General features: G+C 42.2%; 3 protein-coding genes and 2 long non-coding RNA genes across 5 annotated transcripts in view; 3 read left to right on the top strand and 2 right to left on the bottom strand.

Moving 5' to 3' along the window:
- Window positions 1–19422, top strand: part of LOC146679642 (uncharacterized) — a 167233-nt gene that overhangs the window by 112459 nt on the left and 35352 nt on the right. The gene's annotated exons all lie outside the window — the stretch shown is intronic.
- On the top strand, window positions 6051–8916 carry LOC146679647 (uncharacterized). The gene is made up of 2 exons (XM_085450351.1): window positions 6051–6362; window positions 7250–8916. The coding sequence occupies exons 1-2, from the start codon at window positions 6103–6105 to the stop codon at window positions 7518–7520; spliced, it is 531 nt and encodes a 176-aa protein (XP_085306477.1). The 5' UTR covers window positions 6051–6102; the 3' UTR covers window positions 7521–8916.
- LOC146679646 (uncharacterized) lies at window positions 9408–11028 on the bottom strand. The gene is given in 5 exon segments (XM_085450362.1): window positions 9408–9617; window positions 9619–9693; window positions 10301–10474; window positions 10552–10659; window positions 10966–11028. Coding segments are annotated over 5 exon segments (630 nt in total).
- LOC146679645 (uncharacterized) lies at window positions 14389–16287 on the top strand. Its single transcript, XM_085450318.1, has 2 exons — window positions 14389–14833; window positions 15721–16287. Exons 1-2 carry the CDS (start codon window positions 14481–14483, stop codon window positions 15989–15991), a joined length of 624 nt encoding a protein of 207 aa, XP_085306444.1. The 5' UTR covers window positions 14389–14480; the 3' UTR covers window positions 15992–16287.
- On the bottom strand, window positions 15862–17933 carry LOC146679644 (uncharacterized). The gene is made up of 2 exons (XR_014918616.1): window positions 17434–17933; window positions 15862–16595 (listed from the first exon to the last, which is right to left on the bottom strand). It is a non-coding gene; the product is annotated as an uncharacterized LOC146679644 (long non-coding RNA).

Below are 19422 nucleotides of genomic sequence, written 5' to 3'. Positions count from 1 at the left end.
AGTGGGGGACAGAAAAGCTTCTTACAGAAGACGTTACAGGTCTGTGAGAGCCAGAGATTTTCCTTGTTTGAGGTGACCAAATACTTATTTTCCACCCTGATTTACGGATAAATTCTTTACAAATCCTACCATGTGGATTCATGGATTTTTTTTCACATTCTGTCTCTCACAGTTGAAGTGTACCTCTGGTGCAAATTACTGACCTCTGTCATCATTTTAAGTGGGGGAACTTGCACAATCGGTGGCTGACTAAATACTTTTTTGCCCCACTGTGTGTGTGTATATATATATATATATATATATATATATATATATATATATACATACATACATACATACACATATATATATATATATATATATATATATATATATATATATATATATATATTTTTTTTTTTTTTTTTTTTTTACATACATAGTTTTTTGTTGCCTTATGGTTCCAAGCGCTGTCACCAATCTTTGCATTTTGTTATTATCTCATGACACTTGTTTAATCAGCTACCATCTCTCCTGTGGACTTTTTAATGTCTACAGTCTCAGACCAACACAGCCCTGCCCTTCCCATATTAGATTCTTGATGAATGTGTGTTGTTGTTATTCAGCCTGGTTCAATGTGCCCCTTTTTAACTTTGAGCACCCGCCCCTTTAAACCTCTCTGCACAGCCCTGCACTGAACTCACTATCTTCTCCCTCTAACAGCCTCCACATGTTCTCACTGTAATTTCCCCTCATGAATGAATTTATGCTGCACTAATGTGAATGTTTGCAGGGAAATCAAACGCATTTCACACGCAGTACTCGAGCTGACTTACCTTTGTTTGAATGACGACTTGTACGCGCTGACTCCACAGATAAGGTACGAAAATATATCAGGCTACGTCTTCAGGGTTTCTACTCCACGGCCGTATTTCATACGGGTCCACATTTCCACTGCACGCTATTTTCTGCAAGTACCGCCGCTTCGCCTCTGGACGCAATCGGTCTCTATACAGTCCGTTCTCTTTTGAGCTGCTTTTAAGCATCTTGTAATCGTCGTTCCAACACAGTGTGTTTGTTTTGATTCGTAGACCTCGAAAATGGTGCCGCGCTCCCACAATGCATTGCGGCGTGACGTCAACTCCAAAGCCCTATAGAACATGTTCTTTTTCATTGTCAAAATTATCAGGAATAAAGAAGAAAACTGATTCAAAACCTGTGGAACCTGCCAAAAAACAAGTTTTACTGCAAAGGATTTCTAGATGTGAAGGTTTTGTGGCTTTTTTCAGTTTCTAAAACAAACTCATTTGTACAGAAGGATATGAGGATGTATATGTCCGGTGGTGGGTTTTTTTCTTCTTGATTTAATGTATTCATTTATCTCTTCACTTAATCTTTCTTTATGTTTTTTTTTTTTTTGATTTGGCATGAGCGATTTCCGGTCCTCACTCCAAGCCAGTTGGTGGCGGTAATGCACCACATGTTCTATCACAGCTGCGTCCGAGAGGACAGGAAACGTCTGTATGTGTCTGCAAACCAGGTAACTACACTCAGCTGAGCCTCTCTGCTAGTCGTTATTAGTTGGAGGGTTTTGCGTCACTTTCTCTCAGCTTGATAAAGGGCTGTATAGAAATCTCTGGTACGTAACACGTAACGTCATTTTTAGGGAGCGTCGCAGAGAAGTGAGGCTGTTTCTTTGTTTTTGTCGAGTTTTGATTGAAGACATGTTTCCAGTCCGTTTTTTACTCGTTTGTTTTTTCATTAATAACTTTACATTATCACAGAGAACAAGAAGGCGCTTTGTTTGTCACATTCACCTTATGTCTGTGAAGGTTCTCAGTCATCCAGGTCATCGTAGTCAAAGGAGCTTGCAAAGAAAAGCGTCTGGACTTCTTTAAGTTACTTGAAGACGTTTCACCTCTCATCCGAGAAGCTTCTTCAGTTCTAAGGTCAAATGGTGGAGAGTCCCAGATATAAACCTAGTGGGAGTTTCCCCCCACAGAGGGACAAAAGGACCCCCTGATGATCCTCTAATCACCTGAGCCAAGGTGGGAAACTGGGTGTGGGTCCCAATCAGCCAGTTTCGGGTGAGTTCATTGTGAAACCTGGCCCCACCTTATCATGCGAATTCCTGAGGTCAGATGGCCCAGGATGCGAGTGGGCGTTAAGGCGTCTGGGAAGGATCTCAAAACTGGATTATAGATGGCAGAGAGTTGGTGTCGTAAACCCCGCCTCTGTTCAAAGATGGTCGCTCACAGTGGACATAGATGGCTTCTTTCACTCCTCTTTCAAACCATCTGTCCTCTCTGTCCAAAATGTGAACATTAGCATCCTCGAAAGAGTGACCTTTATCCTTAAGATGCAGATGGACTGCTGAGTCTTGTCCTGTGGAGGTGGCTCTTCTATGTTGTGCCATGCGCTTGTGAAGTGGCAGCCACTTGGCAGCCACAGTGATAAATGGCTGAGATGGCTGCAGCTGTACGTGTGAGGTACCTACATATTTCAAGATGAATTTGCAGAGATGTCATGTTTGGTGCTTACAGACATCACACTGCATTTTGTGATTTCGTAGCTATTGTTGTGATATTTCGGAGCTTCCCATGATCACCGTGACAGTCATTCATTTTAACATAACCTTTCTATTCCTTTCAGGGATCCTCATTTTTTTGGTGAGGAAGATCAGCAGCTGTGTCGACAGGCAACAGGTAACGGCATGCTTTTCTGTTAGTACTGTAGACCTTGGTCTGGTGCTCTTTTTTAGTTTAACACAGTATTTTCATTTGCCGAAGTGTAAAAAGCTTGTTCCAGGAGAAACAAACTTTAGTGAGTTCTGCAAAATGATTCCCACCATTGCACACTCTGTCAGCCTCCAGTGTGCCCTTTTTTTGTCCTTTAACTGAAGAAAGTCGGTAGTCAGAACATATGAGATAAGTGAGATCCTCATTTTGCCTGCTTATTTCAAGATACAACATTTTCACAAACTGCTGTAGGATAACCTTGCTATTTGTCTTTTCCAACACTTCTACATTCATCCATATTTCCTTGTCTGCTTCTTTCCAGGTGAAAAGTACCTGAAATGGGTGAAAGATTTTGTTTCCAAAAACAAAAGCATGTGCGTTCACCTGAAGAAGCCAAGTGGTGCTGACCTGTGGATAGAAGAGCTTGAGAACACCAAATACGACGGGGATGATGATGAAGTTAACGCCTGGGGAAAATTCTACCTTCCCGAGATTGTAAAAATGCAGGTTATTGGTGTGGTAAAGGGCACCTCATGTCCATGTGACGAGCTTGTGCTGATGACGCGTGAGGACAAAAAGCTGTACGGCTATGACGGAGAGGAGCTGCATCTGGTGGCTTCCAGTTTCCTGGAACTATGTGACAAAACGATAGAGTATCCAGCATCCAAGCGCTACTACAATGGAGAGGCCTTCAAAGATATGGTGAGAAGTTAGACTGCTAAGAATAAGACTGGGGATGCCTAGTGTTAGAGATCAATCACCTGAGCTTTTCTTTGTATTGTTGTGTGTTCTGTTTAGACTGAGGAGGACTGGAAAAAAGTTAAGATGAGTGATGTGGGGAGGAAACTGCAGGAAGAACATAAAAAGCTGGTAAATGAAACCCAGTCAGCGTTCGTAAGCCTAATATCATAGGTGGGTATTGGAGCTGAGTATCATCACTGATTTCTAGAACCTGTTCAATTCCAATTCACAAGGTCCCAATTAGATTCCATTTAATTCTTACTCAGAGAGTCAGAAACATTATAATTCTGATCATTTATCAGTACTGACACTTGTGAAACTTCATCAGAGGTGTGAGCATCACAGCAGATGCTTTTGTGTCAAAGTAACTGAGGATAAAACACAAAACCATGAAGCAGATTTTCCTGGCCTAGCTTTTTACAGTAGATAACCTTAAAAATATTATTCTGCAGTAGAACAAAAGCAGACGAGAACCACGACTCAACAAATGTACATTGGCTGATGCTGCTGAAGTGATTCAGAGGTTTTAATAAGAGGTTTTAATAGAGACACAGCAGAGCATTTTGCAGTTTCACTTAATTTGAAAAAAATAAATAAAATTTGGTATTGAACAGCAGAAATGAGGCTGTCTTGTCGGAAGTCATTAAAAAAAAATGGCTGTAAACAACGGTAGACTGCTTCATAACAAGCAAGCGAATAATGCCAAAAACAGAGATTTGAGATGGGAAACGGTGTTCTTAAAGTACACTGAGAGAGGCAGAGAGCTGTGCTGTGTTGTTTTTCTGTGTGTGTTTTAATGGTGGTGGAAGCAAACCAGCAAAAGTAAGAGGGAATTCATGACAATGTTTATGTCAAGCGAAATGTGTCTTCTTTTGCTGCTGGTTTGGTTAGAGAGAGACAAAACGTGCAGCTTCAGGATCTGAGCAGCTTTCAGCACCAACGGCATCACAGCTCAGACTTGGATTCAGGATTAAGCCCTTTATGTTTGACTGTAGTGATTGTAGCTCTGTCCTTGTTATTAATCGCTTTAGTCAAACACAGCTATTGTTTGCTGGGATGTGTATATACTTGACAGTTTGTATCTCAGAGTTATCAAAGACACTGTGGATAATCATCAAGAGATTGTTGTCCTCTTAATAATGACCTATTTGATTGTTTGTTTTTTCTTCTTCTTACAGATTCTGGTATTTGGCCAAAAGAGAGCTTCACAATTCTTGGCTTCACCTGTGGTAGAAAAATGACTAAAGTTATGCAACACTCTCTAAAATTAAAGCTATGCAACGCTTTAACATGAATGGCGAAGGAGTGCATCTCTTTCACTGTCTCTTCCTGTCCTCTTCTCAGTCTTTGTTGTGGCACCTCTGCTATGTGTTATAGAAAGCACTTGGAATCATGTTCAATACAAAAACACCAAACTCGTGGGATTGCCCTAGCAAGCAGTTGGTAAAAACTAATTAAAACTGATATATATCAGCTTCACTTTCTAGCTGCAAAAGCACGTTTCTGCAAAAGCATGCAGTTTCCTGTCAGCACTTTTTGGCACAGAGTGTACTCAGAGTTAGGCCTTTCTTATATAAAGCAATATAATCAGCATATAAACATTTAAGATGATAAATTTAAAGCTCAACAGTAACTGCTATAAATATTATAACTACACATGTAGTGCTTTTGCTTAAGTAAATTATAGTTGGGATCATAATAAGAAAACATGTTTTTATTTTCTGTGTACCCTGGGTACAGACCAGTATAAATATGGGATTCTTCCCAATAAATGCTGTCTGATAATGCTTCATATTGCATTAAACACTAGATATGTAAGCAAACAAACAAAAACCCATAGAAGCCAGTTTTAATTATTAAATGTGACAATTACATGGAGATGGAAAGTAAACATGCTTATACACGTCTCTGTGATTACAGAAAATCCACACAGATGCTGTCAGAGCAGAGAATCTTTGATTTATCAGAATGATGAATGCAAATGATTTCATGAAATCTCACTCTTGTTCTGGGTTGTAAAATTCACCTGTCCAGTTAAACCGAATCCTTTGCAACACAGTTCTAAGAACCCTACCAACCTCATCCTCAGCTCTCTGCCTGTTGTCCTTTTCAGCTGAGTATTCATCCACATGTGTTTCAACTTCTCTCTCATTTTCAAGCAAATTGCTCAGGCTCTCAGCTTCAGCACAGTTACCATATGGCCACTCTCTGAGGTCTTCTGTGTTCAAGCCAAACAAATTCTTACATGATCTGCAAGGCTTCATTCTGGCACCATCACGGAGACAAAAAGCCTCACACCTGATATTTCCAGGTACTTCAATTGTTCCATCAAAGTAATCTTTCTGGACTGTGTTTGGATAATAGGTCATCACCGCACCAGATACATATTTATGCCATTTGCTAACGGTGTGTTCACACCGAACGCGATGGACGCGAATAAAACGCCCCAAACGCCCCTAATTTGACGCGTGTACATTCGCGTCTCAACGCGTGTCCAAGAAAAATCCATCGCGCGTCAAAATATGATATTTTGACGCGCGTGAACCGGAAATGTGGGAGGAATGTGGGAGGGAGTTGTGCCAGACCTATTTTTGCAAGATGGCAGCTATCGAGCTAGCGCTTGAAGAGAGAGTCTCCCTTCTCTATGTACTGTGGAGAGCAGAGCAGCGGCGTAAAAGACGTTCTCGCCGTACCTGGGTCCATCAGGTCCTCCAGAGGCATGAGCAGTTTGGTGAGTTTCACCACTTGCTCCAGGAGCTGCGCCTGGATGACGGCCGATTCCAGCGCTATCACCGTCGGCCAGTTTGAGGACCTGCTTTCCCTCGTCGGTCCCAGCATCGCCCGCCTAGACACCAACTACAGACGCTCAATCCCACCTGCAGAGCGCCTGTCCGTCTGCCTGAGGTTAGTAAAACTATTTAATACGGTAGTCCTTTATTGATATCTGTGCTAATATGCTAATCCATCCAGTTATACACTGCTAACATGGATGTGCTATGCTAACAGTGAATGCTGTCGGTGTTTACTGAAAGCAAACTGTGGTACAGAGACGACTCTTTATAATATTTCTAGTGATACTCAGAAGGTCTCATCAAGTCCCGATTTAATTCGATTTACGCTGTTATCAGTGTTTGAATGATAGCATGGCTGTGGTGTCACATCAATGTATGCGCTCGGTGTTTGCTGATATCAAACTGTAGCATTAGGACCACTGAGTTAACCTTGTAGTGATACTCACTCCTTTTTATTTAGACCTGGTTTGATTCTGGGATAGTTGAATGTTTGTATATAATCCCTGCAGCTGTCAGACTCTATAGCAGGGGTCACAGCCTTTATTAAAACAGAGTTAGATAAAACTGTGAACAGTTTGGTTCATCTCTAGTTACATGGTTCTATCTTGATAAGCTATGTCTTATCACAGATTAATTTTTCAAAAATATTAATGATTTAAGCAAGGAAAGGGCTACATGTCAACATACAACTCTTTATTTCTATTAATGTCTCACTTCATTCCTACCTGATTGACATGTTTAGGAATTATGAGTGATTGGCTCACTGTAGTTGTGAAAGTTGCTACCAATCAAATTATGATATGTTAAAGTTAAAACAAAACAACTGTTTTAGATATTATCTAATATACATTTTGTAATTATCCTTGTAATTACAAAATGTTTTATGTAAGATTTAAGTTTTGTGATTTATATCTGACATCACAAAAGTATTTTGGAATTTGAATAATGTATTTTGTAACTGCAGTACACATAATACTGATTTTGAACAATTTTGTCCAGGTTCCTTGTCACCGGGGACTCCTTCAGGACCATCGCGTTCAGTTTCAGAGTCTGTGTGTCCACGGTGAGCCAGATCACCCCCCAGGCAGCGACGTCCATCTGGGACTGTCTAGTGGACGACTTCATGGCTGTGCCTTCACCTGGAGACTGGCGGTCCATCACAGAGGGATTCCAGGAGCGCTGGAACTTTCCTCTGTGCTGTGCAGCTCTGGATGGGAAGCACGTCCAGACAAAGGCACCCCATATATCATATAGGAGACACACACATTGATATACACTAAATATTCATTTCATTTCTTTTTTGTGGTGCCCAAATTTATGCACCTGCTTGATTTTGTTTAAACAATTATTGCACACTTTCTGTAAATCCAGTAAACTTCTTTTCACTTCTCAAATATCACTGTGTGTGTGTCTCCTGTATGATATTTAACTGACATTTTTTATTGTAACAACCAACAATTTATACAGGAAAATAATGTCTATTAACAAGGTTGCCCAAACTTCTGCATCCCACTGTATCAGTATATTTTGTCATTAGTATAATATGAAATAAATTCTACATGTGTCAAGTCGTGTGCCAACATTTGCTGTGTAGTAGAACTGAGACATTAGTCATTATAAACATTTATTTGAAATAATATTAAAAGTCTCAAACAGAAAAACATTAAACATAAATATATAAAATATAAGAATTTACAGAGAGACAGGAATAAAAAGGACCAGCTGCTCTCCAGAGCAGGAACAAGGCTGAGGAGGAAATGCTCCATTGGAGACTGGTGTGGACTCTTCAGGGACTCCAGGATGGCCAGCTCCACCGCCGATGGACCGTCCTGGGACCCGTCCCTCATCTGCCTCGGAGCCGTCCTCCCCTGTGGGCCTGTAAAACAGCACAAAACACAAAGAAATGAGAAGGCTGCTACTAGATTTTAATTTCAACATTGAAAAAAAAAAAAACAATAACAGGATATAATCAGATTGGTTGTAGATATTTAGTAAAGGTGATCACAAGGGAATCCCACCGACTAAAAAGGTATCAGTGCTTGCTGTACATATCTGTGGGTGCAGCAGCAGGAGCTCAGGGACTGGGGATGCTCTGCTGCAGAATCAGTTGGTTCTATCAATACAGTATTAAATGTTAACAGGTTGGATATAATAATCGTAGAGTAGACAGTGGTCCCTCATTTATTGCAGGGGTTCTCAGAATAACTAGCCCCTGGTCACAGTTCTCACAATTGATTCTCAAAGTGCAAACCTTTGTAGATTGCAAAACGTAAAAGTATTATTATGCCGCGGTTTGTCTTCATCTGCCCGCCACTTTCGTGCGCCTTTTTCCCTCACGGTGCAGGTGTCTATTTCTGAATGAGGCTCATAGTTATGGGTGTTTTTGTGCTGTTTTTTCTATTGGACGCGATGGTTATCAAAACCAAACGTGATAAATTTGGCAAGCGCAGGAGATTTGTCAATCAGGCTGCAGAATGCAATGCTGTACTGTGCAATAAAAAATCAGCGAAAAAGCAAAGCAGTGACGGATGAACAGCGGGACCACTGTGTGCTGTTTATTAATAAACAATAAAATATATTCCTAAATGACAACATGCATAAAAGCAGAACGGTATTTGTACGTCAGTGGGAAAATAGCGGTGGCTTGCTAGCTTTTGTGCGGCTTCCCCGGGTCAGTGAAAACTTTCAAAAGAGAAATGAATGAACTTACCAGGTTGCCCGATCTCTTCACATATCTTCCTCCAAGCTCGGTCCTTTTTATTCCTGTCTCGGTACTGAAAGCAGCTGGTGTTGTACAGCTCCGAGTTGTTTGCTACCGCATTGATTAGCCTTCCCCTCCATTGAAGTATGAAAGGCTTTGGCTGGATCTGCCCCTTTGACCTAGGTAACAGCCACGTCACCAGGCTCCTGATTGGTTGTCGCGGCGCGATTTGACGCTGGAGTTCAGATTTTTCCAACTCGAGCGGTAGACGCGAAACGCGCGTATGCACAAAGTGCAACACAAAAACTCACGCGCGTGGTTTTATTCGCGCGTCAAACGCGCCAGACGCGCTACACTGACGCGCGTTTCACGCGTTTTGGCGTTTTCGCGACGCAAATCTGCTTCCGAATTTTCGCGGGACCCGCAATCGCGCGTCATCGCGCCTTTCCATTGACTTTACATGTAAACCTGACGCTCTATTCGCGTCCATCGCGTTCGGTGTGAACACACCGTAAGACAGGAGGCAGCAATCATAATTTTCCCAGCGTTAGGACCTTTGGTGGACATGGAGACTCCGCAGTACCTTTCTGATTTGTTGGTTTGGGATTTTTGAGAAATGCAGATGGTGGACGAGACGAAAGCTGTTTTTTTTATTATTCTCTTCTAAGTCCAAGTCTGTGAGGAGATCTTGCAGACTCTGCTTTATTTGCTCTTCATTCTCTGAGTTATTTTGCAGGACGATCTGAAAACAGTTACAGATCTGGTCAAAGTGTTGCACCTGATTATATAGTTGTTTTTCATAGAAAGTTGATCAACATGTTTGTTTCGCTGCTTGACTTGTTTAACTATGCAGGACCATTGGATGCTTTTGATTTAGACATTTTAAGATAGGGGGTGAAACATGTCACAAAAATCTATTTAATTTTAAATCAATAAGCAAAAATCCATCTTTGTTCTCACTAATTTATAATTAAATTTGCTAATTGACCTTTTTTTTTCTATTTTGCTATGCCGGGCTGTCAAAACACGCTGAATTTAGAGTCTTTGAGCTGACTTAACAGATCCAGCAGCTACACAGTGACAGCATCATATACGCCTTGAAGACTGTAAGCATCTCCAATAATGAGTCTGTTAGACATTATTTAGAACTAACAAATTCTGAAGCAAGTCTCCAGCTCTCCTGCAGTCTCTGTGTTTGGTGGAGAAGTATAGCTAGAAGCATATGTTGAAGTATAAGGTACAGTATGGATTTTCTTTGGATTTCTCAGTAAAAAAGCACTTTGCATTATACTTTCCTAAAAACTGGAAGTTTGTCAGATTGACTGAAAATGTGAGAAGAGTTATCTTACCATGTCGAGCACACAGGAGAAGGGACTTCGCCTGGGAAGCTGAGTCGAATACAACTTTAAAGGCCTGGGATATCTTCTCATTAAAGAACCCAAAACAAAAGGATTAGGGAAGATTTCTTCTGGAGAAAAGGGGATGTTGTTGATTTTGCCCAGAAACAACATGCTGTGAAGGATCTGTTGAGTGAAAACATATTTGCTTATTGTTAGTAGTGATAAACAGGACTGTCTTAAAAGTGTCAAAGGTAACACACCTCATCCACCAAGTGTTGACTTCCCGGAGTCATGTAAGAGCCCCGAACCATCCTCTTGGTAATCTTGTAGGCATTAGTTTTGAACCTCCTTTGAGAAATTGTTGTCTTCTAAAATGATAATGATCGAGCAGTTAGGGATTTAAAAACACAGGAGATCTGATAACTTTGGCTACAGCAGAGTCTGCAGACATACCTATTTTGCTCTTGGTCGGCCTATTTTAAACATGAGAGAAAACATAGTTAGTGAAATGTTGATAACATACAATGACTATCATTGGTGGCTGAAAAGATGCCAGGTAACAAGTGAAAAGCTGCTACTTACCATCGCCACAGTCTAAGAATGAAACAGGAAACACCGAGCGAGTTGCCTCCATCTTAAAGCTGTTGATCATGTGATTTAAAGGAAAGCCACACCCAGCTCCTTCCTGGAATTTTACTCGACTGTAGAAAACTGCTCCATTTGCCCCGCCCACCCATGATCTTTAATATCTACCAAAAACAACCTTTTGGTTGTCAGTAACCAGCCGATCGTTTTCGCGATTAAAAAGTGGCTTTTTGCGGCGGCGTTCCCACCGCGAGCAGAACTCCGGCTCAAAAACCGCTGTTTTTGAACACTTTTATTTACTTAAGCATTTTAATGGGCTTACTTTGAAACAAAGTGCGATTGAATGATTATTGTTATGTGTTGCCTTGAATTCGGCTATGCTGTCTGTTAGACAGCTGTTTTTCTTTATTGTTGTTTTTGTATTGTTTGTAGCGAACGCTACTGGAATGTATAGATTAAGCTACGTAGCCAAGATGATTAATAATTTAACTGTTGTACATTGGTTGATGATGATTTGCATTGTTACATAGGCTTGCAGAAAAATATATTTGTTTACCGGTAAACTGAATCGAACTTGATGTGCCAATGGACGTTTTTCTGACCTACAGGTCAGGTTTTGTTCCCTCCCTTTGAATTAATCTTCTTCATATTGAAGTGGCGAGCCGGTAGGACCATTCTTTGTTTCCCCTCTTTCCCCCACTTAGCCGTCTTTGGATTACGGACATATTTCCCCATTTGTATGAAGCTGGACTCTAAGGAGGAATACCTTAAAAGTGAACTTTAAAAAGAAGAGGACCAAAAAGGACTTTTGCACAGAAAGATCACAGCATTGATTTATTATTTAATTGTGGGCATTTATGTTGTGTGTTGTGTTAATTATTTTGTTCCATTTCCCCTTTCCTCCATTTATTCAATATATTTTTGGTACAAGATATTGCAGTCTTTGGTCTCATCATTCACACCATCTAGGCTCCATAAAGAACTATTTCTTCTGCGCGTCAGTCAGTAAACTCATCCATTGAAATAAACTAGTCCTTAAATAACTTTGAGTTACACAGTGGCAAATGTAATAGAGAAAGACACAGGGCCACCTGAAATCTGTCGTCCTATCTGATTCAAAACCAACATGTAGGAGAATCTGGAATCTTTGATTTTGAGTTAAAAATAAAATATGGATAAAATGCAGAAATGTTTTTACTAACATGTACTAACAGAGACTTGGAGGAGAGAGACCTAATGTTTAATAATCCACATTTCACTGTTTTACTCTTTGGTTCAGATGTGGATACTGTATTGTTCTTTCTTTGTGATTGTTTATGTTTAAGTTGTTTGTTGCTGGTTTTTAGTTTGTTTTTTTTCTGTTTGGAAGCTGACACAGTCTCTATGGAGACGGGTTTTTGGGGGGTAGCAGGAGGAGAGAAGCTGCAGAGAGGCGTGTAAGACTGCAACTCTGCTTCCTGGTCCCAACTCTGGATAGTCATATTTTGGGGGGTTTAATAAACTACTACTGCATGATGTAAAGCTGAAGTATGACACAGCTTTATGAACCTCCTGTTATCCTGGTAGACGAGTACAGCAATAAATCTTTTACTTGAACATCTTCTGGCTCCAATAAGCTTTGAAATGTGACCATGAAGTTAGAGACACACTGACTGAAACCCACAGCTGTGACTGTGGATCACATCCACACACAGTGTAGCTGCTGTCTCTGTGTGAGGTCTGTGTATATATGTATATACACTGAACAAAAATATAAACGCAACACCTTTGTTTTTGCTCCCATTCCCCATGGGATGGACGTAGAGACCTAAAATTCATTCCAGATACACAATATAACCATCCCTCCCAAACAGTGGTCACAAATCAGTCCAAATGTGTGGTAGTGGGCACATCTGCCATATTGAGATAATCCATCCCACCTCACAGGTGTGCCACATCAGGATGCTGGTCTGACATCATGAGTAATGCACAGGTGTACCTCAGACTGCCCACAACAAAAGGCCACCCTGGAATGTGCAGTTTTTTGCGCTATTGGGGGTCTGGGGACCCAGAACCGGTCAGTATCTGGTGTGACCACCATTTGCCTCATGCAGTGCAACACATCGTCGCATGGAGTCTATCAGATTGTCAATTGTGGCCTGTGGAATGTTGGTCCACTCCACTTCAATGGCTGTGCGAGGTTGTTGGATATTCGTGGGAACTGGTACACGCTGTCGTATACGCCGGTCAAGCACATCCCGAACATGCTCAATGGGTGACATGTCCGGTGAGTATGCTGGCCATGCAAGAACTGGGACATTCTCAGCTGCCATCTGCCCTGAACAATGTGAACCATGATTCATCCGTGAAGCGCACACCTCTCCAACGTGCCAGACGCCATCGAATGTGAGCATTTGCCCACACAAGTCTGTTACGGCGACGAGCTGGAGTCAGGTCAAGACCCCGATGAGGACGACGGGCATGCAGTTGAGCGTCCCTGAGACGGTTTCTGACAGTTTGTGCAGAAATTGTTTGGTTGTGCAAACCAATTGTTCCAGCAGCTGTCTGGGTGGCTGGTCTCAGACGATCTTGGAGGTGAACCTGCTGGATGTGGAGGTCCTGGGCTGGTGTGGTTACACGAGGTCTGCAGTTGTGAGGCCGGTTGGATGTGCTGCCATATTCTCTGAAACGCCTGTGGAGACGGCTTATGGTTGAGAAATGAACATTCAATGCACGGGCGACAGATCTGGTTGACATTCCTGCTGTCAGCATGCCAGTTGCACGCTCCCTCATTGCTTGTGGCATCTGTGGCATTTTGCTGTGAGACAAAACTGCACATTCCAGGGTGGCCTTTTGTTGTGGGCAGTCTGAGGTACACCTGTGCACTACTCATGATGTCAGATCAGCATCCTGATGTGGCACACCTGTGAGGTGGGATGGATTATCTCAATATGGCAGATGTGCCCACTACCACACATTTGGACTGATTTGTGACCACTGTTTGGGAGGGATGGTTATATTGTGTATCTGGAATGAATTTTAGGTCTCTACGTCCATCCCATGGGGAATGGGAGCAAAAACAAAAGTGTTGCGTTTATATTTTTGTTGAGTGTATTTAAATTTTCAGCTTTTTCCTTTTACAAATTTAAAGTGAAAACAACACAAAACACAAAACAATCCTTTATCATCTGCAACTGAAAATCGTTGTGGATGAATACTATACCTTTCTAATGTGACGTTGTTGTCCCTGGCTTTCTTTCTCTCTCTCTCTCCCTCTGGCTCTGTTCCTGTGCTACTGCGTATGACTACCGTCCCTACCCCCTCTGCCCATCTAAAGCACAAGGCTCAAGTGCAGAGTGAAGCGGAAAAAAAGTGCGAGAGAGAGAGGGTGAGGAAAAAAAACAACCCACGTGACGGCTCGCGATAAGGATCCGGCTCGCGTCGTTCACGTCAAAGAGCCGGCTCTAACGGTGTGTTCACACCGAACGCGATGGACGCGAATAAAACGCCCCAAACGCCCCTAATTTGACGCGTGTAGATTCGCGTCTCAACGCGTGTCCAAGAAAAATCCATCGCGCGTCAAAATATGATATTTTGACGCGCGTGAACCGGAAATGTGGGAGGAATGTGGGAGGGAGTTGTGCCAGACCGGTATCTTTGCAAGATGGCAGCTATCGAGCTAGCGCTTGAAGAGAGAGTCTCCCTTCTCTATGTACTGTGGAGAGCAGAGCAGCAGCGTAAAAGACGTCCTCGCCGTACCTGGGTCCATCAGGTCCTCCAGAGGCATGAGCAGTTTGGTGAGTTTCACCACTTGCTCCAGGAGCTGCGCCTGGATGACGGCCGATTCCAGCGCTATCACCGTCATTCACTCGGCCAGTTTGAGGACCTGCTTTCCCTCGTCGGTCCCAGAATCGCCCGCCTAGACACCAACTACAGACGCTCAATCCCACCTGCAGAGCGCCTGTCCGTCTGCCTGAGGTTAGTAAAACTATTTAATACGGTAGTCCTTTATTGATATCTGTGCTAATATGCTAATCCATCCAGTTATACACTGCTAACATGGATGTGCTATGCTAACAGTGAATGCTGTCGGTGTTTACTGAAAGCAAACTGTGGTACAGAGACGACTGTTTATAATATTTCTAGTGATACTCAGAAGCTCTCATCAAGTCCCGATTTAATTCGATTTATGCTGTTATCAGTGTTTGAATGATAGCATGGCTGTGGTGTCCTATCAATGTATGCGCTCGGTGTTTGCTGATATCAAACTGTAGCATTAGGACCACTGAGTTAACCTTGTAGTGATACTCACTCCTTTTTATTTAGACCTGGTTTAATTCTGGGATAGTTGAATATTTGTATATAATCCCTGCAGCTGTCAGACTCTATAGCAGGGGTCACAGCCTTTATTAAAACAGAGTTAGATAAAACTGTGAACAGTTTGGTTCATCTCTAGTTACATGGTTCTATCTTGATAAGCTGTCTTATCACAGATTAATTTTTCAAAAATATTAATGATTTAAGCAAGGAAAGGGCTACATGTCAACACACAACTCTTTATTTCTATTAATGTCTTACTTCATTCCTACCTGATTGACATGTTTAGGAATTATGAGTGATTGGCTCACTGTAGTTGTGAAAGTTGCTACCAATCAAATTATGATATGTTAAAGTTAAAATAAAACACAACTGTTTTAGATATTATCTAATATACATTTTGTAATTATCCTTATAATTACAAAATGTTTTATGTAAGATTTAAGTTTTGTGATTTATATCTGACATCACAAAAGTATTTTGGAATTTGAATAATGTATTTTGTAACTGCAGTACACATAATACTGATTTTGAACAATTTTGTCCAGGTTCCTTGTCACCGGGGACTCCTTCAGGACCATCGCGTTCAGTTTCAGAGTCTGTGTGTCCACGGTGAGCCAGATCACCCCCCAGGCAGCGACGTCCATCTGGGACTGTCTAGTGGACGACTTCATGGCTGTGCCTTCACCTGGAGACTGGCGGTCCATCACAGAGGGATTCCAGGAGCGCTGGAACTTTCCTCTGTGCTGTGCAGCTCTGGATGGGAAGCACGTCCAGACAAAGGCACCCCATATATCATATAGGAGACACACACATTGATATACACTAAATATTCATTTCATTTCTTTTTTGTGGTGCCCAAATTGATGCACCTGCTTGATTTTGTTTAAACAATTATTGCACACTTTCTGTAAATCCAGTAAACTTCTTTTCACTTCTCAAATATCACTGTGTGTGTCTCCTGTATGATATTTAACTGACATTTTTTATTGTAACAACCAACGATTTATACAGGAAAATAATGTCTATTAACAAGGTTGCCCAAACTTCTGCATCCCACTGTATCAGTATATTTTGTCATTAGTATAATATGAAATAAATTCTACATGTGTCAAGTCGTGTGCCAACATTTGCTGTGTAGTAGAACTGAGACATTAGTCATTATAAACATTTATTTGAAATAATATTAAAAGTCTCAAACAGAAAAACATTAAACATAAATATATAAAATATAAGAATTTACAGAGAGACAGGAATAAAAAGGACCAGCTGCTCTCCAGAGCAGGAACAAGGCTGAGGAGGAAATGCTCCATTGGAGACTGGTGTGGCCTCTTCAGGGACTCCAGGATGGCCAGCTCCACCGCCGATGGACCGTCCTGGGACCCGTCCCTCATCTGCCTCGGAGCCGTCCTCCTCTGTGGGCCTGTAAAACAGCACAAAACACAAAGAAATGAGAAGGCTGCTACTAGATTTTAATTTCAACATTGAAAAAAAAAAAAAAAAACAATAACAGGATATAATCAGATTGGTTGTAGATATTTAGTAAAGGTGATCACAAGGGAATCCCACCGACTAAAAAGGTATCAGTGCTTGCTGTACATATCTGTGGGTGCAGCAGCAGGAGCTCAGGGACTGGGGATGCTCTGCTGCAGAATCAGTTGGTTCTATCAATACAGTATTAAATGTTAACAGGTTGGATATAATAATCGTAGAGTAGACAGTGGTCCCTCATTTATTGCAGGGGTTCTCAGAATAACTAGCCCCTGGTCACAGTTCTCACAATTGATTCTCAAAGTGCAAACCTTTGTAGATTGCAAAACGTAAAAGTATTATTATGCCGCGGTTTGTCTTCATCTGCCCGCCACTTTCGTGCGCCTTTTTCCCTCACGGTGCAGGTGTCTATTTCCGAATGAGGCTCATAGTTATGGGTGTTTTTGTGCTGTTTTTTCTATTGGACGCGATGGTTATCAAAACCAAACGTGATAAATTTGGCAAGCGCAGGAGATTTGTCAATCAGGCTGCAGAATGCAATGCTGTACTGTGCAATAAAAAATCAGCGAAAAAGCAAAGCAGTGACGGATGAACAGCGGGACCACTGTGTGCTGTTTATTAATAAACAATAAAATATATTCCTAAATGACAACATGCATAAAAGCAGAACGGTATTTGTACGTCAGTGGGAAAATAGCGGTGGCTTGCTAGCTTTTGTGCGGCTTCCCCGGGTCAGTGAAAACTTTCAAAAGAGAAATGAATGAACTTACCAGGTTGCCCGATCTCTTCACATATCTTCCTCCAAGCTCGGTCCTTTTTATTCCTGTCTCGGTACAGAAAGCAGCTGGTGTTGTACGGCTCCGAGTTGTTTGCTACCGCATTGATTAGCCTTCCCCTCCATTGAAGTATGAAAGGCTTTGGCTGGATCTGCCCCTTTGACCTAGGTAACAGCCACGTCACCAGGCTCCTGATTGGTTGTCGCGGCGCGATTTGACGCTGGAGTTCAGATTTTTCCAACTCGAGCGGTAGACGCGAAACGCGCGTATGCACAAAATGCAACAAAAAAACTCACGCGCGTGGTTTTATTCGCGAGTCAAACGCGCCAGACGCGCTACACTGACGCGCGTTTCACGCGTTTTGGCGTTTTCGCGACGCAAATCTGCTTCCGAATTTTCGCGGGACCAGCAATCGCGCGTCATCGCGCCTTTCCATTGACTTTACATGTAAACCTGACGCTCTATTCGCGTCCATCGCGTTCGGTGTGAACACACCGTAAGAGCCATTTCGTTCGCGAACGACCCATCACTACAAGGAGTCTGTTTGCAGGAACATTTAGGTCACAGGTGTACCTGATATAGATACCAGTGTACCTAATAAAGTGTCAGCTAACATTTGGAAATAGAAGCTTAAATAATGACAAACTGTACATTCACAGCTGAATTCACAATACCGTATTTTCACGACCATAAGACGCACTGTGCTAAAAGGCGCAGTCTCAGTTATGTGTGCCATTACTGTATTTAACACACACACATAAGGCGCACTGGATCATAGGGCGCATACAAGTACCGTATGCGTATTTAAAAATAAAGCGGGAGCAAACCTGAGTTCGGTACCTTACTCACATTTTTATTACCAGTAATCGTCGTCATCATCAACAACACACAAGCATACAAGTGTGCGTATTTAAAAATAAAGCAGGAGCAAAACAAAGTTTGGTACTCACATTTTTATCATCAATCAAACCCATCGAAGTCCTCATCCTCTGTGTCTGAATTGAACAGCTGCGCTAAATCTCCATCAAACATGCCAGGTTCACTTTCTTCACTGTCAGAGTCACTTTCCGTGCCGTGCGGCTCCTCGGAAATGATGCCGGCTTTTGCGAAAGCTCGAACAACAGTGCCAGCAGACATGTTAGCCCAAGCATCTACAATCCATTGGCAAATTGTGGCGTAACTCGCCCGGCGCTGCCTTCCACTCTTGGTGAAACTGTGGTCTCCATCGGTCATCCATCGCTGGATGTGTTTGTCGCCGATGTGTTTGCTGCAGTAGGAGCGGAAGATGGCCAGCTTTTCCTTATAATCCGCTGGAAGTTGCTGCGCTACCGTAGTCCTGGTCCGGATGGAAAAATGGCACCGTTTCATAAAAAGTGAAAGTGAAACTGCTTTTAGCCGAATGGTGACCGTCGAAACGCTTCTCCCGCTCGTTCTTTGCTCGATGATCGCCTTATGTCCGCGGAAACTCAGCTGCGTATTCTTGACCTGTCGGAGCTTGTTTTCCAGCTTCCTCTACTTGCGAACCATCGATTCATTAACCTTAAATTCTCTCACCGCTGCTCGATTTCCATGTTCCTCCGCGTAGCTGATGGCCTTCAGTTTAAACTGTGCTTCGTAAGCGTGTCTCTTTGCCATTTTAAGGGTTGTTAAAACAACGGTGTCCTGTATAACGCACATACCTGTTCTTTTATACAGGTATGTGCAATAAAGTCAACGCACACACTTCACCCTTTAGCGTTCTCATGGTGTTCTCTACTGCGTCCTCCTTACAACACAAAGGGCGCACTGCGCTATAGGGCGCGCCGTACTTTTTGAAGAAAATCTAAGACTTTTAAGTGCGCCTTATGGTCGTGAAATACGGTAAATTTGTTCTCAAGTGCACATTTTTCTATTATTGTTCTCAAACAACAGAATGAGAATGAAATATTGATTCTAACAGGGCCCATAAACAGCATTAGCTTAGCAGCATTAGCTTATCAGAGT

The sequence above is a fragment of the Copadichromis virginalis genome, unplaced genomic scaffold (assembly GCF_057382275.1).
Source record: "Copadichromis virginalis isolate Kocher_CV1m ecotype Utaka unplaced genomic scaffold, C_Virginalis_male_GT1.1 unmapped_scaffold_1, whole genome shotgun sequence".
Lineage (NCBI taxonomy): Eukaryota > Metazoa > Chordata > Actinopteri > Cichliformes > Cichlidae > Copadichromis > Copadichromis virginalis.
This window is presented reverse-complemented; position numbering and strand designations above follow the sequence as displayed.